Here is a 25,040-nt window from a genome sequence, read left to right as displayed (position 1 = left end):
TTGTCCACATGTAATCCACAAATATCGAAAGGCAACGTTGGATATGTTCCAGTTCGATGGGAGATCGAAAGGACAAATATACATATTTCAAACCACAGACGCACAAACACCACTGCTGGCTAGTCACACATCTAAAACTTCAAAAAGGAGGCATATATTGTCCCTGACTGCACAAAAATCCAAAGGTCAAGACAAATAACATCTCTTAATGCCAGCACTGTGTTCCTCCGCAATGGGATGATCGGGTCTTCCGAGGCCCCACCAATCCAATGGATTGGAATGGAAAGCTCTGAGACAGGTGAAGCAAAAATAATTACTACCCAGACCCCTGTGAAGTAGAACATAAAACCTTAGAATAAAAAAGACAGACTTGTGCTAAGGCTGTAAATTTACCATGAGACCGACTATGGAGGTTTGTATAGTCAGATCCCAAGTGAGTCAAGACAAAATATACCAGGTAATCAGTCCTTCATTAAGTGCCGGTTCACGCTTGTGCCATGTGGGAACGCTGCGAATATGCAGCGTGTTCCTGCATCGCATCCGCACATCTGGCAGTCCACACTGCCATATGCTATACGCAGGGGGTGTCAATTAAATGTTAACGACACCCCCAGTTTGATCGCATATCGCAGTGCGATCTGACAGTTCGCACAGAATCAGACCGCACAAGTGTGAACCACTGTGCGATCCGATCCTGATGCGGCTGAAAAAATGCCTCATGTGCGAGTTTTGTGCGGATACAGTGCGAATTTCAGCCATACAAAGTGTATGGCTGAACTCGCATCCACACATGAGATCGCATGTAATGAAGGAGCAGTGCGTTACGAATTACTTGCGATCTCGCAAACCGCACTAGTGTGAACCGGCACTAAGAGCTTAGGAGTTTACACTTCCCCCTTCCCAGTTCTCTAGTGGGAATGGAAGGTTTCTGTGAGACAGGTGGAGAATAAACTTCTGTCAGTCGTATTAAACAGACTGAATATTTCAGTGTGTGGGGAGGTAATCCAAACACCCGTGAGGCAGCCACACCCAGGTAACAGATGATAGAAAAGAAATTAGAGCAAAATGCAATAACCCCTGAAGATTTAACCTACTGTGTTCCCTTACTGCCAGGGAATTTATCAACTATACCCACAGAAAGAATCATCATCCTCTCTTCTTAAAGTAGAGAAGATGATCTTTTGTAGGACCCACTACATGAATCCAGCTGAGTATAGTGGGGCCAGTAAATCCCCCACCCGATCCACCTTCTGCGGATCCTCTACTGCCCAAAGCACAGGAGTAGGGGATCTTGGCACTAGTCCGGTTCATCATCTTCCCTAATAAATAGGGAGAGCACAACAGTGCCCTGTCAAATTAACCCCAAGGTGACAAATTACAGGCTAGGTGAAAACCTAGGAGCAAACACAAGTGAAAGTAGGCAAGTACAGAAACCTCCATCTTACCTATGCCCTGCTGGTGCAAAGGGCAATTGTATCTGCCTGAGCTATAGTCTGCATTGAATCCAAGATGCAGTATTAGTTCCTCCACCTGTAGCTTCCTGACAGCCAGAGCTTGAAGGAAACCCAATTTAAAAAGGCACCAGCTAGCCCTTCCCCCTACGCCGAAAAAGAGGCTTGGAACCAGAGCCTCTGACGCTTGGAAAGGACTTTTCCCCTACATCATCCGGTCACACATGCCACAACTCAATGTAGCTACTGCACGAGCCCCCGCCAAAAAAATGTCTTCTAGTGCAGACAGTGCACGCACCCAGACACCTGGCTGGGAACCCACGCTGCCTGTGCCAATTCCTGTCAAATGGGTACGCCACTTCCAGTCATGGCCTTCGCCAGGCACAGAAGGAGAAAGGGAACCAAGCTACCACTTTCCTGTCTGTGGGGTGGTCTTGGAGGGTCATCTTGCAGAAAATCATACTAGCTGCACCCAGTGGAGCCAGGTAGGTAAAGTTGTGGGTGGAACAAAAAGAAAGCCAAAGAACAGAGGCCTCCCTCACCCAGGTTCCAGGTGATGAGTCTCCCCTGTCCAAAGAAAACACAAAAAAAAAAAAACTGACCAGTTCAGCAGAGGGACTGCCTTTTAAAGGGTGTTGGTGATGTGTTTCCTGTTGGAGGAGGTGCTTCTCATGGGCTGTCCTGGAAGACAATTGGGGAAAAACAAACATAAAAGAATACAGGCATGCAAAATGGCAAAAGTGCGTGATAACATCATGAAATAGGCTCCGCCCAACACATTTCATGGCAACCCATTATTTCAGGGGACCGGTCCCCTAAAATGCGTTGGGTAGAGCCTATTTCATGACGTTACCATGCACTCTGCCATTGGGTGGCTGCTGCTATTTTACATGCCTGTATTATTTTAGGTTCATAAGTATCCTATAGTACAATGAACAAATTATGTGGAAGATATTGGGCCATGGTCGTTGGGCTTTTTATTTTTTGAGACACTGACACGTTATCAGGGGTGGAGACATACAGAGACAGAGACACAGAGAGAGACAGAGACACAGAGAGAGACAGAGACACAGAGAGAGACAGAGACACAGAGAGAGACAGAGACACAGAGAGAGACAGAGACACAGAGAGAGACAGAGACACAGAGAGAGACAGAGACACAGAGAGAGACAGAGACACAGAGAGAGACAGAGACACAGAGAGAGACAGAGACACAGAGAGAGACAGAGACACAGAGAGATATATGTATATGAATGCTTGGAGGGCCACATTCACAGGCTAATAAATGAAGATAATATTACACAGTTCCCGCACCTCTGCTCTGGCCCCCTTTACATTACACAGCCCCCACACCTCTGTTTTCCTTTACATTACACAGCGCCCGCACTTCTGGACCCTTTTACATTACACAGTCCCTGTACCTCTGGATCCCTTTACATTACAAAGCCCCCCCTGCACATCACACACAGCCCCCCCCGCATGTTACACACCCCCCACACACATTACACAGCGCCCCGCCCGCAGCTACTTAAGCTACTACTTAAGCCACTTTGTTAATGACAAAGTGTCCCAGTGCCTGGTCTTTATTAATAATATGCCGCTATATACCCAATTTCAGAGCGCCGCTCACGTGACCGGCCGGCTCTCTCCTCCTTCCCCTCCCTGCTGACGTCAGCGGGCGACTCTCAGCTACCCCCCCCCCCCCTGCTCTAGCTGTAAGATCGGGAGAGGGGAGTGCTGGCCAGTCACGTGAGCTGTATGTGACGTTTGTGTAAACAAAACAAAGTGGCTTAACCCCATTTAAAAATGTCCACAGGCCGGGTGCACGTGAATTCATCACATACACGGACGGGCCAGACATTTAGCGGAGGCCGGGTGCCGCCCAAATGTTGCCGACACCTGATGTAGCAATTTAACGTAAAGGGACAATGTACCATTAATGTTTTTGAAAACAAAACACATACTTCTATTTCATGTCTCTACAATCCAAATCAGCACAATGGACTTTACTTACACTTTCTGCAGTTTCCACCAATGCTTCCCACTCTAGTTTAGGAATCATGCGCGATACAAACTCTCGGTTGAAATCCACAGAATTTACCTTGACTTCATCTGCCTAATAATTCGGTAGAAGAAAAAAAAAAAATCAATGATTACAATCTTTCATAAAATGAAAGCCAAGTTAAAGTCACAAAAATGTATAGTTAGAAAAACACCGAACTGATCACCTCTATTTTTTTAGCCTTACCTCCCCCCTCTCCTGGTATAGCATTTGCATATCGGACAGGCATCAGAGTTTGATTGCGCCACCGAGTGCACTCTGTAATCAAATGGACCTGGTCAGATACGTGCCCTCTCTTCCGTAGCAATACAGGTCAGCATTGTGCTGCTTGTGATGAGGAGTGCGATTGTTACTTTTCTACGCCAGCACAGAGCAGTGGAGTGGGAGGGCACGGAGCACACATTCACTGATAAATTGGAATTTTTAGGGTGAACAAAATCTGACAGCGCTACCACTCTGCAATCCTGTTTTAAATTAGGTTAAATACCTTGTCAGTGCCCCACTCAAAGCCTCTGCAGGCCATAAGGTACACAACAGTCAAGGGAGACGGCAGCTCAACAAATTAAAATCCAATTTTTTTTTTTTTTTATTGAAAAACGATGTTGGGGTAAAAAAACAGTTGACACGTTTCAGCCTGTGCAGCCCTTATTCATAAGTTAGGACTTACCCTTGCTTTGCACCTATGCATTTTTTAGTTAGAAATGCAGAAACGCACATCAGTCAATTTAACAGTTTCCTATGGATCTAGTTCACATATGTGCGTTTTGACCCGGTGCATTTTTTTGGAAAGTGTCGGGGACTTTTTTCCCGCAGCAGATTGCGCTTTGAATTAGGGAATCGACCGATTTTGTTTTTTTAGGGCCGATACCGATTTTCCGGCCACCCTTCTGCACATTTAAAGTTTTTTTTTTTTTTTTTTACACACAGTGACAGGTACTCTTTATGGAGGGATCTGGGGTCTAAAAGATCCCAAATCCCTCACACCAAGTTAGGCTGTTTTGAATACTGTAATTTTTTTTAAATCTGACGCCTTTAAGGCTCCAGTAACCAAAAGTGATGTCATGACATTGCTTCCGGGTTACTACATCGGGGACCCAATCAGAGCCGATTCCGGGTTTGTTCGGGTCTTCAGCCAGCCGGCGTACATGCCGACTGGTCACTCGGGTCTCCTGGTGGGATGGGAGTTCCAGGCGGGGACGTCCTCTCCCACTGCTTGTAATAACTGAGCAGCTGCTTAGCTGCATCAGTTGTTGTTATTACAAGAAAGCGGACCGGCGGCACTAAAAAACATTACCGAGTAATGCCTGTAGCTGCAGGCATCACTCCGGTACAACCACTTAAAGCAATATTGGTAAGTTTGTGGCCAATACCGATAAAAAAAAAAAAAGTGAATATCGGCCTCTGATAATCTGCCCCACTGATAAATCGGTCAATTCCTACTTTGAATGAAAACTACTACAATGGACCCGTATCAAAAATGGGTGGATTGAAGTCTATTACATTTGAAACGCAATCTGCCGCGGGAAAAAATAAAAAGTCCCATACCCTTTCCAAAAATCCAACATACATACACCGCATACATCAGGCACGGGGGGGGGGGGGGGGGGGGGGGGGGTTTACAACATATCCGTTGCAGGTGCTCACCACCGTAGACCATAAAGATGCCCATTGGAAGCATGGAATGGTCACGCAATTAGTTGGCAATTGAAAACGCATGTTGTTTGAGGTGTGGTTTTTCCTATATCAATGTTGTGAACAAGCACGGTGTGTGTTAAACGTTAACCTGTCCCGTCTGTCTGGACTGACAATGAATAAAGGAACTTCATAATCTTATCTCAGCTGTGAAGTGCAACCATATCTTTCTCTGGTATCCTTTCCAAAAATGCACTGGATGAAAACTCACTTTTTTTGGCGAATAGGAAAGTATGACAGTTCTTTCCATGGAGTGTGACTTTGAAGTGACGTTACACTTTCTGGCACTCAAGTAGCATCTAAGCCGCATCAAAGTAGTGCAGGAACATTTATGTGTCCATAGTCGCATGTTAGGGTTCAGGACTAGCTTTAACTGTTAGGGTTTTTAGTTAAGGGTTAGGGTTAAATGTTAGGATCAGGATTAAGGGCTAGCGTTAGCAGAAATTTTTAAGGTTAGAACGCTAACCTTAACATTTAAACTTTAACCCTAGCATGCAACTTTGGACATAAAGGTTCCTGCGCTAATTTAATGTGACTTTGATGCTACTAGAGTGCCATAAAGTATCTTCACATCAGTGTTGCATCAAAGTCACACTTCACGAACAAAAATATCATACTTTCCCATTAGGCAAAAAAAAAAAAAAAGCAAATTGTATCACAAAAACTTTCAAAAACGCATCAACCGCAACCTGCACAGATGTGATACTAGCCTTAAGGCCCGTACACACGTACCGATTGTTGGCCGTAAATATTCGGCCAACGTCCGATCGGCCGATTGTCGGCTTGTTAGTATGATGCTTCCGACAACCAACTGCGACTTTTCGGCCTAACAAAATCTGGTGTGCAGGCTTTAAAATTTTTGTTTGCCAACAAAGAACGGCCGATTGTTCCTCAGTCAGTACAGATTTCGGCTGACAAAAATGTGATGATCAAGACTGGGCATGCTCAGTGAAGAAAAAAAACACACGAAAAGTAGACCAGAACATGACATCACTTCTGCAGTTGGTTGTTGTTGGCCGACAAAATTCGTGTGCAGTCTTGAGCACTTTTCAACCAACAGCACCGGACAAAAGACGGCCGATCGTTCGGCCGACAATCGGTACGTGTGTACGGGGCTTTACACCTGCATTGGTCCAGCTATGTATATACAATACCTGGCTGATGCCCCTGGAAGCTGGAAATCACTGAAGTAGGCACCACTACTCCAGTGATCTTGACTGTCTTCCAGGTCCCATGGACAAGAACGAGCAGTGACATCACGATCTCCCCCTCGTCCAATCAGAGAATGCTTTGCAGTCATTGAGAAGATATAAGGCGTTCTGTGAATGGCACCTGAGCTGAATGAGTGACCCCCTCCTGTGTTCACAAAGCAGCTGCTCAGTACAGGACCTGGAAGCCACTTGAGATCAACTTCAAGGGGGATCCCACAGATATGGTATCTACTAAGTTAAAAAAAAAAAAAAAAAAAAAAAAAAAAAAAAGGGGGGGGGGGGAAGATTCAGATGAATAGGGGTGTGGTTGCCATCATCCCAAATTAACTTCAAATACTTGTTAGACTCCTATTTGGTGGGATTGTGTGGGGCAACCCAGATATAGAAAACTATGCGGTTTAAAAATCCCTTAAAACATAATTTTTATTTTAACATATATTTTATATAAAAGTCATGGGAAGTATTTATCATAAACTTCCTCTAGAGCAGATTTAGATGTCATCAGGCTGAAGCCTTACATAATAACAAAATGTGCAAAGCACAAAACACAACTGTGCAACAACAACAAAACAGACAGAACACAGCAGTATATCCAGCTATTGATATTGTATTCCATCTCTCATACTCTCTATACAACCCATACACTTGATGGTGTCAGAGGCTGGACTGCATGCTAGACCAATGCAACTATGTAACAGTATCCACACCTGGAATTCATCTTTAACCAGTTCACGTCAGTTGACATGTCAAATCACATGTGAAATTGGAGTCTATTGCTGGCACCGTCCGAAATGATGCGACGCAGACTTTGAGGCCCCGCACCAATTCCCAAAAGTAGTTTCTGCATTACTTTTGGTGACTTCAGGGGCGATTTCAATAGACAACTGTGCAGGAACCCGCACAGATGTCTGTCAAATCACCCTCAAACTCACACCTGCCCTCAGTGTGAACCTAGGCCTACTGCTACAGGGCAGCACCTGTGCATTGGATCATGTATATGTAGCACTCTCCTAGATAATGCGGTGCCAGGTAAAAGCATTGTTTGCTCCATCTGCTTCTCAGGGGATCCTGATCAGTAGTTTTGCCTGTTACATGTGGGATTCACTTGGTCTGAGGGACTGTCCCCACTGTATCAAATAGGGGAGCCTGTTGGACAGTGGAGGAAACCCAGCTAGTGACACATAGGCTTTTGTGGCTGTCCTAGTGGGAGGTCACAACAGTGGTTCATCCTGGGATAGGTCATAAAAGCCAGGGGTACATGTGACAGGGCGTCTTTGGGCAGGAAGCCAGGTCCCAGGAGGAAGGTGACGGTTTGTCTCTCCTCCTGTCAGCAAGGAAGGTGGGCACAGGAAGTTGGCCTAGTGGATCCAGTGTGTGATGCTGACCCAGGAGGTCCAGGATACTGACAAGTAGAGCGACCCAGGGAAAAACAGTGCCTGTGAGTACCAGGAAGCTTGCCAGGGGTCTGCCCAGGAAGGGGATCGCTCCAGTGAAGAGTCAGTGGACAAGGGGCTAGCATGCACGGGAAGTGAGAAAGGGGGTGCCAAGTCAGGACCCTGAAGAGGAATTCAGTCAGGAACCTATTTTATACTTCACTTCAGTGGCAAGGTGAAACAGCGACCTTGCCGCACTAATTACAGTTAGTGTCCTCAGAAATTGTGCCTAGTTCAGGTTGGAGTATCCCACTCATCCAAGTTCTAAAATAAAACACAAAAACCAAATCCCCTGGACTGTTCATTGTCTGAGCCAAGTCTTAAAGTGATAAGTTTTATGGACTGTTGCTATGGGTAACCCAGGGGAATCCACACTTAGCAGCTCCCAAGGGGGGGCAGTGCTATATATATATATATATATATATATATATATATATATATATACACATACATACACACATATACACACACACACACACACATATATATATATATATACACACATATACACACACGTGATCAGCTCTTCCTGATAGGGGGCGCGCATGTGCACCGCTGGCGGCTCCCTCCCGCTCTGATCACACACAGCGAGAGCCCAGCAGTGGATACCGCTGACACGATGTCCGCCAGCAGCAGCCCTTGATCCAGCAGAGAGGTACAACGGAGGTCTGCCTATGTAAACAAAGTAGATCACCATTCTGACAGGAGAGAAGGCATAGATCCTGTGTCTCTGCAAAGCAGGGACATGGATCCCAGCCCTCCCCCACTAAAAGCACCACACACTGTTTAGAAAAACACTTGCTAGGCACAAAGTTAAAGTGTTAGTCCACACCCTAAAGCCCCTGCATCTATAGATCTCCATGATCTAACCCTAACCTGTCTAGCCCTTTAAAGAAGAAATCAGTATACAGTACTTACCTTTTTTGGTATGTATACCGATTCTTCTTTACAGGGCTAGAAAGGTTAGTGTTAGATTGTGGCGGTCTATAGATGCAGGGATTTTAGCTTTAGGGTGGACTTCTACTTTAACCCCTTCCCAGCCAGCGTTATTAGTACAGTGACAGTGCATATTTTTTAGCACTGATCACTGTTAGGGTCACTGGTCCCCAAAAATTGTCAGAATGTCTGCCGCAATGTCGCAGTCCTGCTATAAGTCGCTGATGGCCACCATTACTAGTAAAAAATAAATAAAATAAAAATATCTGTTTGTACATACTATAACTTTTGCCCAAATCAATCAATATATGCTTGTGGTTTTTTCTTTCACCCAAAATATGTAGCAGAATACATATTGGCCAAAATGTATGAAACAATTTTATTTCTTTTTTTTAATCGGATGGGTTTAACAGCAAAAGGTAAAGTTTTTTTTTTTTTTTTTTTTTTTTTAGCTACCACGTTTTTCCTATGGCTTTTTTTTTTTTTTTTTTTTGTTTATAGCATTTTCATCGTCTTTTTATTTGGAAAACGTGGAGGAGGCCGGCGCTCTGTCCTTGTCTTCAACCCGCACTCAGTAGGTCAGCGACAGGGACTGATTACTTCTCTTCACCAGGAATCCTTTAGGTATATCTGTAACAAAAGCAGTGCAGCCTTTTTACAGGGCATCAGAGCGGCCCAGGGGGCAATTACCCCCCTGCTCCCTGGTTTTGGCCACACTGCTCTCTTTTAAGGTCTTCTTATGCAGTGTAAGGCAGTGGTCCTCAACTCCGGTCCTCAGGGCCCACTAACAGGCCAGATTTAGTAGTATCACCTTGGGGAGATGCAGACTAGAGTACTGCAATCACTGAGCAGCAAATGATATCACCTGGGATGTATTTCAGTTATCTTGCAAACCTGGCCTGTTAGTGGGCCCTGTAAGCCAGGGTTGAGGACCACTAGTATAAGGCACAGATTACATATATATCTATGTATTGAAAGCAGAGGATGTAAACCGCTACAACCAACCAGAAATCATCTCTTCTCTGAATAAAGTAAGGTAAAACCTAATGTCTGACTGACTTTACTGACAAAGGTCTCCGCGTACAGCAACCTGAACATAAAGCAGACAACACCATACCCGGACGATGAGCGGGAAGCCCCGGGTCACCCCGGTAACGTGGCTCCGCAGCATATTATGTGTCAGCAGCTTCATTTTTCCGTCCTGCGTACCCACGTGCCTGGCACAGAAACTACTTCCGGGACCTCAACCAATCACCAACTACCTGTAACCCCGCCTTCAGCTCCTCTCACACTATAGTAAGGCGGGGCCTACAGGACCACGCTAACGCTTTGCTTCAGATACGCATGCGCCTTTAATTGGCCATGTGAAAGAGCAAGAGCGCATGTCAATCAGCGTAAACCACTTTGGAGGCGTGTCTATAAGACGACCTATAAGAAGCCACGCCTTAGTTGTCATGGCTTTTAGGTTACCCGTATCTTTCCTCCTACTGTCACCACTTCGTATAGCAGCGAGGAGCGGAGTCTGGAGCAGAGCCATGTCTATCAAGGTAAACACGCCGTGTCCTGGCCGGGGGAGGGGGAGGCTCATGTGACAGATGGACTGTACGGAGATCACTGCTGTGCTGGACGGAGCCCGCCCTGTGTGCGGTGCCAGGAGACGCCAGGTGTCCTCTGTACTTTACCAAATCAGGAGATCACTGGAAGATTCCCTCCAGATACATACAGGACAGATCGATGTTCATCACCAGCAGGACTGACCCCATCATTCTGTATATTCTCCCGACCTCTATCACTATATTTTTTATATATATATATATATATATATAGATCTTCACTCCTCTAATCTCAGATCATCTCTCTGTCATGTCATTTGAAAAGGGTTTTCAATCATACATTTGCAACTTTCCTTAAGAAAAAAAATATACCTGGACCAGGCCCTTCCTGTTATGGGGTGACAACACTGTTTTTTGCCTTCTTCCTGTCATGGGGTGACAACACTGTTTTTGTCTTCTGTACATGTCGTCAGTTTGGTGATTCATAAATATTGGAGGAAATGCTTTGTAATATTCCTATTTACTGAAAGGTGATTGGGTTATTTAATGTCCTCCCTGCATTACTACTAAATTTGATTGTTTTTCTAAGCCGTATTAAAGCAAACCTTTAATCTTCTGCTTACTAATTCTTAGATGTGATGGCTGCATTTGTCCCCATTCAGATCGCCTGAAGTTGCGGTGGGTCGTCTGCCATAGATTAGCACAGGACCCATTCTAATAGGAGCGACACAAGTCGCTCTGACTTAGAAAAAGGGTCCTGTACTACTTTGAGGTGACCTGCATTGACTTCAATTATATGAAGTCCGTGCATGTCGCGCCAAGGTCGCGGTGCACGCTGTGCTCTGCGACTTCACAGGTCGCCCCAGCAAGTCGGGTCGCTCCTGTGTGAACAGGGTCTTGGGTTTTCTTTTTTATCTGGTGATCCATCCAGTAAGTCTGTTGTGCAACAGAACAAGCTGTCCTGCAAATGTAGCAGTTTAGAGGGGAAAGACAAACTTTACAGCTGACCGGGGTGCTTATAATTGTCAGATTTATGTAAAACCTTTACCCCAAAAGGGAAGAAAACTGTTTGCTGTAAGTGATTATAAAGTGAGCTGGTCAGGACTCTATGCAGGCCAATCAAGTTCCTCCACCCCAAACTCGCTCATTCATGTCTTTATGGACCTTGCTTTGTGCACTGGTGTGCAGTCATGTTGGAACAGGAAGGGCCAACCCCCAAACTGTTCCCACAAAGTTGGGAGCATTAAATTGTCCAAAATGTCTTGTTATGCTGACGCCTTAAGAGTTCCCGTCACTGGAACTAAGGGGCCAAGCTCAACCCCTGAAAAACAACCCCCGAAACTTAAATTCCCTCCCCCTCCACTAAATGATTTAGACCAGTGCACAAAGCAAGGTCCATTAAGACATGGATGAGCGGGTTTGGGGTGGAGGAACTCAACTGGCCTCAACTCGATAGAGCGGAGACTGTGAGCCAGGCCTTCTCATATCAATCAGTCCTAGTCCATAGGGTTCAATATTGAGTTGGCCCACCCTTTGCAGTTACAACTGGTTCACCTCTTCTGGGAAGGCTGTCCACAAGGTTTAAGGGTGTGACTATGGGAATGTGCTTCTGGAAGAACGGTCAAACATTCCCATAGACCCTCCTAAACCTTGTGGACAGCCTTCCCAGAAGATTTGAAGCTGCAAAGGGTGGGCCAACTCCATATTGAACCCTACAGACTAAAGCCCCGTACACACGCATCGATAGTTGGCCGTGAATTTTTGGCCAACGTCCGATCGGCCGATTGTCGGCTTGTTAGTATGATTTCGACAACCGACTCCGACTTTTCGGCCGAATAAAATCTGGTGTGCAGACTATAAAATCTCTGGCCGTCAACCACAACGGCCGATTGTTCCTCAGTCAGTACAGATTTCGGCAGACAAAAATCTGATGAGCAAGACTGGGCATGCTCAGAGAAGAAAAAACACACGGAAAGTAAACCAGCACATGACATCACTTCTGAAGTAGATTTTTGTTGGCCGAGAAAATTCGTGTGCAGTCTAGGCACAGTCCAACCAACAGACACCACTCTGGACAAAAGTCGGACGATCGGTCGGCCGATAATCGTTGCGTGTGTACGAGGCATTAGACTGGGATGGCATTATATATTGCACTGCTCAAAAAGATTAAAGGAACACTTTCAGAGTATAACATGAAGTCAATAAAATCCCTGGGATATTGATTGGGTCAGTAAAGTAGCAGAGGGGGTTGTTAATCGGTTTCAGCTGCTTTGGGGTTAATGAAATAACAGGTGCACTAGATGGGCAACAGTGAGACAACCTCCAAAACAAATGGGTTTTACAGGTGATGGCCGCTAACATTTTTTTTTTCCCTACTCATCTTTTCCGACTGTTTTTCACTAGGTTTGCATTTGGTTAGGGTCAGTGTCACTACTGGTAGCATGAGGAAATACCTGGACCCTATAGAGGTTGCACAGGCAGTTCAGCTCCTCCAGGATGGCACATCAATACATGCCATTGCCAGAAGGTTTGCTGTGTCTCCCAGCACAGTCTCAAGAGCATGGAAAAGATTCCAGGAGACAGGCAGTTACTCTAGGAGAGCTGGACAGGGCTGTAGAAGGTCCTTAACCCATCAGTAGGAGCGGTATCTGCTCCTTTGTGCAAGGAGGAACAGGATGAGCACTGCCAGAGCCCTACAAAATAACCTCCAGCAGGTCACTGGTGGGAATGTCTCTGACCAAACAATCAGAAACAGACTTCATGATGGTGGCCTGAGGTTCCGACAGTGGGCTCTGTGCTCACAGCCCGACACTGTGGAGCTTCATTGGCATTTGCCATTGAACACCAGAATTGGCAGGTCCGCCACTAGTGCCCTGTGCTTTTCAGATGAGAGCAGATTCACCCTGAGCACATGTAAAAGATGTGAAAGGGTCTGGAGAATTTGTGGAGAATGTTATGTTGCCTGTAACATCGTTCAGCAGGACTGGTTTGGTGGTGGTCAGTGATGGTCTGCTGGGGGGGATGCACAGACCTCTACAGGCCAGACCAATGTTTCTCAACTCCGGTCCTCAGGGCACACTAAGGCCCCTTTCACACATGCTGTCCGTTTGTCTGTTTTTTCATTCAACTGTTGACGGATGAAAAACGGACATCAATGCATCTCTATGTAAAAACAGATGATAACAGATCATCAGTTAACATCCGTTTTCATCCGCTTCCGTCAATGTCCGTTTTTTGCATGGACAAATGCCCTATTTTTCATTCGTCAAACGTAATGGACAGACAACTGACGAAAAATGTATGAAAAACTGATGATGACAATTGACGAAAAACGGATGGAAAACTGATACATTTTTGACGTGACTTAACTGAATATGTGTGAAAGGGGCCTTACAGGCTAGGCTTGCAAGAAGACTGAAATACACCGCAGGTGATCTCATTTGCTGCTCAGTGATTGCAGTATTCTAGTCGGCATCTCCCCAAGGTAATACTTAAAATCTGGCCTGTTAATGTGCCTTGAGGACCGGAGTTGAAACACTGGGCTAGACAATGGCACCCTGACTGACATTAGGTATCAGGATGAAATCCTTGGACCCATTGTCAGACCCTACGCTGGTGCAGTGGGTCCTGGGTATCTCCTGGTGAACGGCAATGCCTGGCCTCATGAAGCGAGAGAATGCAGCCAGTAAGTAATAAAAACAATATTTCTCTTTCGTTCACTGACAGACGCAGCTTCAAGTCTTCAGACCATTGGGCTTTATGCTCTCTCTAGGAGTAGGACTGAATTGGCATCGCACAGACCTTGCATGTGATTTTCAGAGCGGTGCCCTCGAATCCCATGCGATGTCTGCCATCGCAGATGTGTGAACCGAGCCTCAAGGTTTGTTTAAAAAAAACAAAATAAACATGTCATTCAGTGGTTTTTCACAGAGCAGCCCTGATCCTCCACTTTTTGCATCCATGCTGGCTCCTCCTTTTTAGCCATTACCCCCAATAGCTTGCTCTGGGGGCACTGGAGTGTGCTCGCTCCTGAGCTATGGCTTTATGCGCCCATAAGACATACAGAGCCGTAGCTCTGCCCCGTCCCCAGCTCTCTCTTCATGGGCTGTAATTGACAGTGGCAGGAGCCAATAGCTCCTTCTGCTGTCTCAGCCAATGAGGAATGAGAGACTCGGGAGAAGCTCTGCCCTTGTGCACATCGCTGGATCGGGGGAAATCTTGGGTAAGTACTAGGGAGGCCGCTGCACGCAGAAGGTTTTTTTACCTTCATGCGTAGTGTATGAAGGTAAAAAACCTTGCGCCTTTAGAACCACTTTTGGTAGTGGATGTGTATATGGATTATTTTTAAGTATATTGTTTAGGGTCACTATAACATAATGTGACTGATTTACAAAGAAATGTTAGTTGTTACTTTTTGAGAATTAAAAAAAAACGAAATCCTCAAACTTAGTCTGGTGTCACAATGTAATATTGTATCTTGTGGGACTAGTGTAAAATGTTCCAATCTGTTTGATGTGCTTACAAGATTCAGGATGTGCATGATGACATTTTTATGTAGCAATTATTCCAAAGCTGTCATGGGGAAAACCCAGACATGTGACTGCCAGAAAGGTTTGGGCCAGTCCTGTGGTTTAGGCAATGGGTGTGGATGGAATGAATGAAAAGTACAGGCTGATGAAACCATAGCGTTTTGTGTTGCACTCTAGGAGTTATATGAACCAAGCTGTTATCTGATATGTTGACAGGTAGGAGATCCAATTCCTGATGCTCAGGTATATGATGGCGGTCCAGGAAACAAGACCAGTGTGAAGGATGTGTTCGGTTCTGAGAAGGGGATTCTGTTTGGTGTGCCTGGAGCTTTCACCCCGGGATGTTCCAAGGTAGGTTGGATGCAGTTATGGGTCTGTTCTATACTTTATTATTACAATAGATTGATGAGACGTCACCAGCACCCGGTTTGAATTATATACTGTATACTTTTTATTGGTGTTACGTCAGTCAAATAAGCCCAATAAGTTTTAGGGCCAGGACACTTCCTCAAGGTGACAAAATTACATCACTGTACAACAAAGCATGAATATATACCCAACAGTCATACAGTACCAAATACACACCCCCCCCTGTGATGGCAGTCTCACCAAGAAGACACAAAATGCCATATTCAATATTCATATTCTATGGCAGGGAACCTATGTTCCGGGGACCAGCAGTACCCACAGCACAGTACCAGCCTGAGCCAGCAGTACCAGCCAGCTGTACCCACCAGCAGTACCAGCCAGCTGTACCCACCAGCAGTACCAGCCAGCTGTACCCGCCAGCTGTACCCACCAGCAGTACCGGACAGCTATAGCCACCAGCATTACCCGCCAGCAGTTCTTTTCAAAACTTACGACCACAAAGTCGACTGCGCTCCAGACTGACCGACGCAAACCTGGAAAACCAGTTGCGAGTAGCAACATTATCAATACCAGCTAACATCACACACCTCACCAAAGAGAAGCAGTTGCAGCTTCACATTAGGGATGAGTTAATTACATTTTTGACCAAATAGAACAGGCACATTTTTAAGTTGCTAATTTTGTACGGCCCCCGAATGATTTTATAAATGGCCTTTGGCAGAAAAAAGGTTCCCCACCCCTGTTCTATGGTATGGTAAGTGCCAGTTCACACTTGTGCGTTGCGGGAACGCTGTGAATATGCAGCGTGATATCGCATCCGCACCTCTGGCAGTTCACACTGCCATATGCGATGCGCAGGGGGTGTCAATTAAAAGTTAACACCCCCAGTTGCGATCGCATATCGAAGTGCGATCTGCAAGTTCGCACAGAATCGGATCGCACTAGTGTGAACCACTATGCGATCCAATTCTGCTGCGGATAGAAAAAAAGCAAGTTTAGTGCGGATGCAGTGCGAATTCAGCCGTACAAAGTGTGTGGCTGAAATTTGCACCGCACATGAGATCACATGTAATTTAGGAGCAGTGCGCTCCGAATTACATGCGATCTCCGTAAACGCACTAATGTGAACCGGGGCTAAATATTCAAATCCTAAATGTATACAAAAACAAGTATAAGGGCCGATTCACACCAAAACACAAGCAAGGCGCATTCAGTGTGTATTTCCCACACCACAGATGAACACACTGCCCATGCAAATTACATACAGGTACCATTAATTTGTTATTGGCATGCCAAATGCATCCCGCAAACACAGCACGTTTGCAGCCTCCAAATTGCATGGTACTACAGTGCCATGCCGTTTAGGGCAGAGGATTCTGAAAAAGTCACTTTCTGCTTTCCAGTGCATTTTGCAGCCCATTCAAATGAATGGGCTGACAAGATTACACTGCTAGGGAACGCCCAGGATTGTTCAGTGTGAACCAGCACTTAAAGCAGACCATCACTCCCTATCGACATTGACTATTTTTAATCCTTCTGCCGCTAGCATTGGTAAGTAGATAGGAAAGTATGTCATGTTTACCGGTGTTAAACCACCTTTTTTTTTTTGTTACTTTCTGGTTTCCAGGCCTAGGGAAATGTCATACATCCAAAAAGCCTTCAAAAGGGGAGGAGGGGTTCTTCTCATCTAAGCATATCCTCCTGCCTGTATGCCTGAGCTAAGGGCCGGTGGATTCCAGGAAGTAAATGCTACATGAATCTTACCTTTACTAAAGATGGCAAAGTCCAGAAATGCTAGGGGGTGTGTTTTACAAAGTGATTTCTCAGCAATATAAAGCTTGGATGCATGGGTGAATTTGCTTTGAATAAATTAAATGGTGTTTGTGGTGCTCAGATGCAGTGTAGTGCTGCTTTAAGGATACCTAAGTAGCTAAAAATGCTATGTGGGTGACCAGATAAACCAAGTGCTCGACGGATGCCTAGCAGCAACCCTTGCGGCTCAGTACCAATTTACAAGACCTTTTTACCAAGTAACCCCGTAGTATGTAACATTTATGCCAAGTGACCCATGAAACATGTGCATTTCTTGTTTTATACCCTCTAGATCAGTGATCCTCAACCCTGGCCTACAGGGCCCACTAACAGGCCAGATTTTCAAGATAACTGAAATACATCCCAGGTGATATAATTTGCTGCTCAGTGATTGCAGTACTCTAGTCTGCATCTCCCCAAGGTAATACCTATTAGTGGGCCCTGTAGGCCAGGGTTGAGGACCACTGCTCTATGTCTAAATATTTCACCCAAAACAATCCCTAATGCTTTTAAAAGAAACCTTAACTATACATTCAGTGTTTGGTATAAAGTTTGCTATTTAAAACACTTGCAAACCAATATGGTAATTCTTGGTTTGCACACATCGGTACCCTGTGATCAGCGTGGTGTGCACATAGAATTAGTTAAGAACTACAGATCTTCAGGGCCTATTATCGCTTTATATTGTATAGTGATGCCTAACCAGTGTGTTGGGATTTATTAAAATAACTATAAACGCCTGTCAATAATGGCTATACAGTATGCGGGTTGCAATTGGTAATCCCCTTTGAAACTTGCTAGTTGCCTGGCTGCCTTCTGGCCCTAAAGAGGTTTGATTAAACCTGTTCAGTCAAGCAAATTTATTACACATAAGATTTGTATTTGCAGCAAGTATGAAGATCACAAGTTGTTTGCACTTGCTGGATACTTGTTTTGAGCAACGACGCAAAAGTTATTTGATTAAAAAAACAGCCATTTCTGGTGCCCTTAAAAAGAAAAAGCCCCCCCCCCCCTTTCCTTTCTATAGTAAGGTGCTAAAAAACTAGGAGAAATTCTTTCTTATCCCTTACTCCTACAAGCTTCCTCCCTGTTGGAGCCGCTTCCTTTGTCTGGTCATGCCCAGTAATCTGCATCATGTACAATAAAGGAGTGGACCTGCACTGTACAGGAGGATGTGGAGGGCCTCCCTAAAATTTGAAAGCAGAGTCTTGGCTGCCAGGGGTATTGAGCAATGAGGAAAGCCCTAAGACTTATGGCTGGAATACACGATAAGAAAATCGGCCGACATTTCCGTTCAGCGAGCGATCGGCCGATATTCTACTCGTTAATGCCCAGCCATCAATGAGCGATATCGATATTGTGAACGAAAAATACCGTTTGAAAAACCTGAGAAATTCTGTCGTCTCGTTTGCGAATGAACGATATTCTATACGTTGTTGTTGAGGTCGTTCAGTTTAAATCTGTATAACCTCATCACACATGAGGACCGAGGAACACTGTTTCGATGGTCGGCGGGCAACGGTCGGGCGATATTCGGACCGTGTATGTTGGCAACGTTTTCGACCGACAAATACTTTTCAAAGTCGGTGGTCGAATGATCGTGCAATATTCTAATCGTGTATTCACACCATAAGTGTTTGTAACCCTACAAAAAATGTTCCTTTTAAAGCATGTTATACAGCACAGTGCTTGTGCTGTGTAGTTTGGCCCCTTCTATCACCTGAAATACCTGGCTGATCCTGCCTGGTTCTGCCCTCCCCCCCTGTAAACTGACTACCGTTTATCATGGCTGACACCATGGTCAGTTTGTGCCTCCGTCCTCTGCAGCTCTCCCCTGCCCTCCCCTCCTGCTGCTAAAATAAGTCTTCTTGCTACAATCTCATGTTATCAAATGATGTGTATGTGTTTTGTAAAGAATAACCTGCTGTACACAAATAATGGAGCTCACATGACCGGCCGCCTCTTTCCTCCTGGCTGATGTCAGTGGGGGATTCTCAGCCCCGCCTGCTGTAGCTGTCTGATGAGAGAGGTGGCCGGTCACGTGAGCGCCAAGGAATACAGCGGCTTATTTTTTACAAAACGCATACACTGGGGCACATCATTTGATATAACAGACGAGATTGTAGCAAGAAGACACAGTGGCTTCACAAGCACTTTTAAGATGGTAATAAACCCAAAAGCAAGCCTTAATATATTGTAGCTTATCAATTCTTAGATGCAAGGGCTGCATTCGCTTTCTTCTATTTTTCACCAGGTGATCCAGCCAATGGGTCGGTTTTTCAACAGAACACGCTATTGTGCGATGTAGCAGTTACACGTCTAATGATTGGTAACCTGCAATATAATACATTTGTGGTTTTGGTTTTCATACAACTTTAATCTCTCCATACACTGATAGTTGCAAGCTGAACAAAAAAAAATCTTTCCAGGTTCATCCATCCAGTCAGGCTATTGTATTCTAATAGCTGTTGTTGGTGGCTGTCGGAATACTCAAAACTGTTAATTTTTTTTTTTCAATCAATGGATGCTGGGCAGGAATGGACTGACAGGGCCACCCAACCGGATCGGGAACTGGCAAATATTCGCATAGTAACAAAAACATTTTATATTAATAATTAGGCTACCAAATTTAGTTTGTGATTTAAATTGCCTCCAGCATTGCTCCTGTTTTTCCTCTTGCTGCAGGCCTCCATTTTGTTGAAGCCCAGAGCAAAAGTTATCTCAAAACTATGTCACATTTTGTAATATCTGTACATTTTCCAGCTTCGATTGTACAGTCAGGTCCATAAATATTGGGACATCGTCATGTCAAGTTGACAGCAACAGATTCCAAATGCAAATGGCACACTTGAAATTAACTCTGGACCTTTTATCTGCTCCTTGTAAATGGTATAATGAGGGAATAACACACACCTGGCCATGGAACAGCTGAGCAGCCAATTGTCCCATTACTTTTGGTCCCTTAAAGTGGGAGGCACATATACAAACTGTTGTAACTCCTACACCATTCACCTGATTTGGATGTAAATACCCTCAAATTATAGCTGAAAGTCTGGATTTGAAATGAAAAACAAATGTGCTTTAACTGCATTGTGGTGATGTATAGAGCCAAAAAGATTAGAATTGTGTCGCTGTCCCAATATTTATGGACCTGATTGTATGTCTTGTCTCAGTTATTGAGTGGAAGGCTAACCAAAGCTTTATAGTGCTGAAGTTCACAGGTTGAGGGAGAAACTATCAGGGAGATAAGATGCTATCCTTGTAGCTTTAACTCCTTTCTGTCTCTGGCAGTAGTTTGTCCTGTCATCTTTCCTGTGTTGTGCGTGTTTTTTTTTTTTTATTTTTTTTTTCCTCCCTGTGTTCCCTCTGCACAATCTGTCATTTCTGTAGCTTTCTACCCCCCCCCCCCTTCAGCAACTGTAAATCTTAAAGCGGTCAGCTGATCGACGTCTGCTGGCTTTGATTTTAGGTACTGTGCCAGGAATAGAGAGCAACTGAGCATGTGCAGAGCAGGGTGAGACCGTCCATTACTGGATTTTAAACTGTAAGGGCTCTTATTTTTAATGTTTTACATAGCTATACATGCAAAAGGGGCCAATCTAAAGTGATTTAAAAGGACTTAATTTTTCTGACTAAAACTTTGACTGTTTTCAGCTATCTGTCTATTGCAAGCTTTTTTTTTTTTTTTTATTTTTTTTTAGTAAAACTGGGCAAGAAGTAGAGGGGTAAGTAAAACGTGCATTACGTGCAAAATCTGGTGCAGCTCAGGATAGAAACCTGGCTACCATGCGCTGCACAAGATTTTGCGCTCTCCAGTTTTAGTAAATCCATCTCATAACGCCCAGCTTCAGTAAAGTGATTCTAAAGGCTTAAGGTTTTTTACCTTCATGCATTCTTTGCATGAAGGTAAACTCTCTTTCGGCAGCATTCCCCCCCCCCCCCCCCCCCCCCAGCATTGTGCAAGAAAGCCTGGGCTCTTTGGAGACTCTCCCTCCTCATTGGCTGTGAGAGCAGCCGTTGGCTCCTGCTGCTGTCAATAAGAGAGGTGGGACCAAGCTTCGGCTCTTTGTGTGAGTGGACATGCAGAGTAGTGGCTCAAAAGCGAGCCTGATTGGGTGCCCCTATAGCAAGCTGCTTGCTCTGGGGACACTTGGCAGGAGGGGGACCAGATGCACCAGCGGGGTCCCAAGAAGAGGATAATCAGAGCTGCTCTTTGCAAAACCATTACACAGAGTAGGTAAGTATAACATGTTTTAATGTAAAAAGAAATCCGAAGCTTTAATATCACTTTTTAATTAATTTCTGTGGGTAACTTCTCTACACCTTATGCTTTCCACCTTACAGTGCTAATTGAAAAGGGTTGATGATACCTAGGAGTCATAAATGACATGTTTTAGCGTCTGTAATTTTTCCAAGAGGATTATAATATTTGGAGACAAGTGTCTGAAAATCATGTAATCCAAAATGAGGCTTAAAAATGACTGTAATTAAGATTAATGATGTTGCTTGTGTAAGGGAACATAGGATATAAAGTTTCCTATTACAGTAAAACCTTGGATTGCTAGCATACGGTAATTCGTTCTGGAAACATGCTTGTAATCCAAAGCACTCTTATATCAAAGTGAATTTCCCCATAAGAAATAATGGAAACTCAGATGATTCGTTCCACAAGTCCTTCAGTTTATAGTTTATATACAAAGATTATAGCAATGTGATAGGCTGTGTAACCATAAAATGTCCAACCACAATATGCTGCCTTCCCAAGGGGATTAGAAGCAAAATCTAGCAGAGCTACAGAATATGAGAGAGATGAGAGGAGCCTCTAAGTGTAGCAATATGGTTACATTTAATGAAGGTTCAACATTTAGCAACTCACATGGTTGATGATTAAAACAGGCACACCTAAGTATGCAGGGATCTGGGGTAAAGCTGTCCACATAGACCATCTTCTGAACCACCGGCTCTCACCACTGTCAGTCTGCAATCGTGACCGGGAAGAATAGCCTGCAGTAGAGTGATCTGAAAGTGAGGCTTTGAATCACTCGTGGAGTGCAGCGGGGAAGGGATGATGAAGATGGCGGTGCGGAGGACGGGCTATGTGGACAGCTTTACCCCGGATGCCTGCATACTTGTATGTGTCTGTTTTAATCATCAACCATGTGAGTTGCTAAATATTGAACCTTCATTAAATGTAACCATATTGCTACACTTTAGAGGCTCCTCTCTTCTTTTTTATACATGACGCTACTTGTATATCAAGACATCGCTTGTATATCAAGTCATAATTTATTTAAAAAATGTGCTTGTCTTGCAAAGCGCTCTCAAATCAAGGTTTTACTGTATATGTAGTGTAAGGCTCAGATCCCTATTATATGGTATACTATGTGTGTATTTCTTGTAATATAAGACCTGAGATGAAAGTGACCTGTAAGGCACCAAGAAAATGCCCCTCAGTGTTCTGTTCATAGAACTGTACAAATCCCCTTCTAAAAATATTGTGTAATGGGAAATGGAGTAATCATTTTGTAGAAATGTATATCATTTAATGTCCCAGTGGTTTTCATTGCCACATAGAAATGTAGAAACGTGTTTCCTAATCTTTAGAACAGGCATTGTGGAGAGCATCAGAAGGTTGGACCTAATAGACTTCGTTTCTAGGCTTTTGATGTCACATGTATGTCCAGAAATCTACATATAACTTTTCTTTTGGGGAAACCTGAAGTAGATGCCATTATAGAAAGGCTGAATCGTTCCTTCTGATGGCATTCTTTCCTATTGGTCTTGCTTTGCAGTACTGGAGTCCTGGATTTGGATTCGATCAGGGCTCTTTCTTCACTTTGGCCAAGTTTTGATGTTTGATGGGTTTTTGTTGGGTGTTTTTGGTTTTCTTCCAGGATCTGAAAACTTGTTGGTTACCTCCAAGAGCTGGCCCTGGTCATTCACCTCCGGACTCTTTCTTCAGGGACCTAACCCGATGTGAAAAAAAATGTTCTAATGTAGAAAGCATTATGGAAATATATATATATATATATATATATATATATATATATATATATATATATATATATATATATATATATATATATATATATATATATATATATATATATATATATATATATATATATATATATATATATATATATATATATATATATATATATATATATATATATATATATATATATATATATATCGTAGATGCAGTCACTTGAGAAAAGTCAGGAGTCCTACTCTGTAGACTTTTTCTGGGTCTGTGCCTTATAGTAAAGCAGATCTGGATGACCGCCTGTTGGCTAGAATTTTCAAAAGCCAATGACACACACATTTTTCTGTCTTTAATACAAGTCAGCTTGTTAAATAGTATAGCTGCCCCCTTCCCCATCAATTGGGGGTATTGGAGAGGTCATTCTCGCATGGTAGGTGCTTTTCTAATAAATCATGCCAGCCAAAAATGCATTTTGGGACCTGGCAGACCTTTTTAATAAAAAAAAAAAAAAAAAAAAAAAAAAAAAGTTCACATAGTTTAGTTACCCCACGCAGGGGCACATCATTATGAACAAATTAAAATGCCAGGCCACCTGGCTCCCTTGTTGGCAGCACCGCTGCTTTTCTTACCAGTCCCTCTGACTGTTGTCCAGCTGATTCCCTTTTAGTTGCAGCGCCTTTCTGAATAGGGGTTCTCCTGACACCCAGATAGGAGCCCACCTGATACCTGGGGGAGACCTGGGCACCTCTGACTCCTGGGGGAGATTTCCTGTCTCCCACACTGGGAGCTCTAAGCTATCCTCAGGCTCTTATATAGCGCTGTAAATTTACCCAGCACTTTACATATACATTGCACATTCACATCAGTCCCTGCCCTCAAGGAGCTTACAATCTAAGGTCCCTAACTCACTTTCATACATGCATAGTAGGGCCAATTTTATACAGGATCTAATTGACCTACCAGCATGTCTATGGAGTGTGGGAGGAAACCCACACAGGCACAGGGAGAACATGCAAACTCCAGGCAGGCAGTGTCGTGGTTGGGATTTGAACCAGCGACCCTCTTGCTGCTAGGTGAAAGTGCTAACCACTACACCACTGTGCCGCCCAGGCTTGAGTATATAATGACCCTGTACACCTATATATTCGGACAGGCTGCAGGCATCTGGTGAAGACACAGGATTGACAATCCCGATCCAGAACTACAGAATCCAGAGCCAAAAATACAGCTTCCTCTGCTCGGAAATGATGATCCAGAACCTCGCATTCCCCTAATGCCAATCCCCATTTTCAGTGACAGGGTCTCGCTCTGTTGCTATTTATATTCTAGTTTTTTTTTTTTTTTTTTAACTGCACAATGGAATACAATATTTTGGCATGAGGGGCATTATTCATTAAGCATACCTGGGTGGATGTGTTCCGTATTCCCAACTGATGTACACTTGTTCCTACATGGCTAAACTTCCAAATCCCATCCTATGGTTTCCTGCCATGGGTAATTCTTACCTATTTTAGAGGCAGGCATACTGAAAGAATTGAGGATGTCCACACCATGAATGGTCTAAATGTTCACTTCAAATATCCATTTATGTGTAGATGAAGTAGATAAACGAGATTTGGTTTTTACATGATTGGATAATTGGAGTCGGCCTTCAAACGGGAGTTACTAAGGCCTGATTCATGCCTGTGCATTTTTAGTGCTTTTTGCATTTTACAGATTTGCACTACAGAACGCGTTCCATTGGAAACCATGGTGAATGGACTGTAGTGCATTTCTGCAAAAAGCACTTAAAATGTATAGGTGTGAATCAGGCCTAAAAGCATAGAGGTGATTCTCTTGCTAAAGCGCTACTGTAAAAAAGCTGAAACTGACTGCAAAGCCACTGGCTTTTTTTTTTTTAGAACATCCAGTGTGCATGAGTCCTTGTCTAATCCTTTAGTAATGCAGCCTCACTCTGTGATTTGGGCTCTATAGTGGGGTTTACATTATTAGTGTTGCATTAT

At 44.1% G+C, this 25,040-nt stretch overlaps 2 protein-coding genes across 3 annotated transcripts in view; one reads left to right on the top strand and one right to left on the bottom strand.

Annotated features, from left to right (window-relative positions):
• The window catches only part of TRMT112 (tRNA methyltransferase activator subunit 11-2), a 34,350-nt gene extending 24,291 nt beyond the window's left edge, over nt 1-10,059 (bottom strand). The window contains exons 1-2 of the mRNA XM_082270822.1: nt 9,903-10,059; nt 3,466-3,567 (exon numbers count right to left, since the gene is read on the bottom strand). Coding sequence (XP_082126948.1) covers nt 3,466-3,567; nt 9,903-9,977 — 177 coding nt within the window. The 5' untranslated portion in view covers nt 9,978-10,059. The remainder of the gene's footprint in view (nt 1-3,465; nt 3,568-9,902) is intronic.
• Nucleotides 10,060-10,134: 75 nt separating this feature from the next.
• Nucleotides 10,135-25,040, top strand: part of PRDX5 (peroxiredoxin 5) — a 39,344-nt gene continuing 24,438 nt past the window's right edge. For both annotated transcript variants that reach the window (XM_082270739.1, XM_082270738.1), the window contains exons 1-2: nt 10,135-10,332; nt 15,084-15,218. In XM_082270739.1, coding sequence (XP_082126865.1) covers nt 10,168-10,332; nt 15,084-15,218 — 300 coding nt within the window. In that variant the 5' untranslated portion in view covers nt 10,135-10,167. The remainder of the gene's footprint in view (nt 10,333-15,083; nt 15,219-25,040) is intronic.

Source organism: Pelophylax lessonae, assembly GCF_965119305.1.
Source record: "Pelophylax lessonae genome assembly, chromosome: 10".
In the NCBI taxonomy this organism is placed as follows: Eukaryota; Metazoa; Chordata; class Amphibia; order Anura; family Ranidae; genus Pelophylax; species Pelophylax lessonae.
Note: the sequence above shows the minus strand (reverse complement) of the source record. Positions and strands in the feature narration are given on the sequence as shown.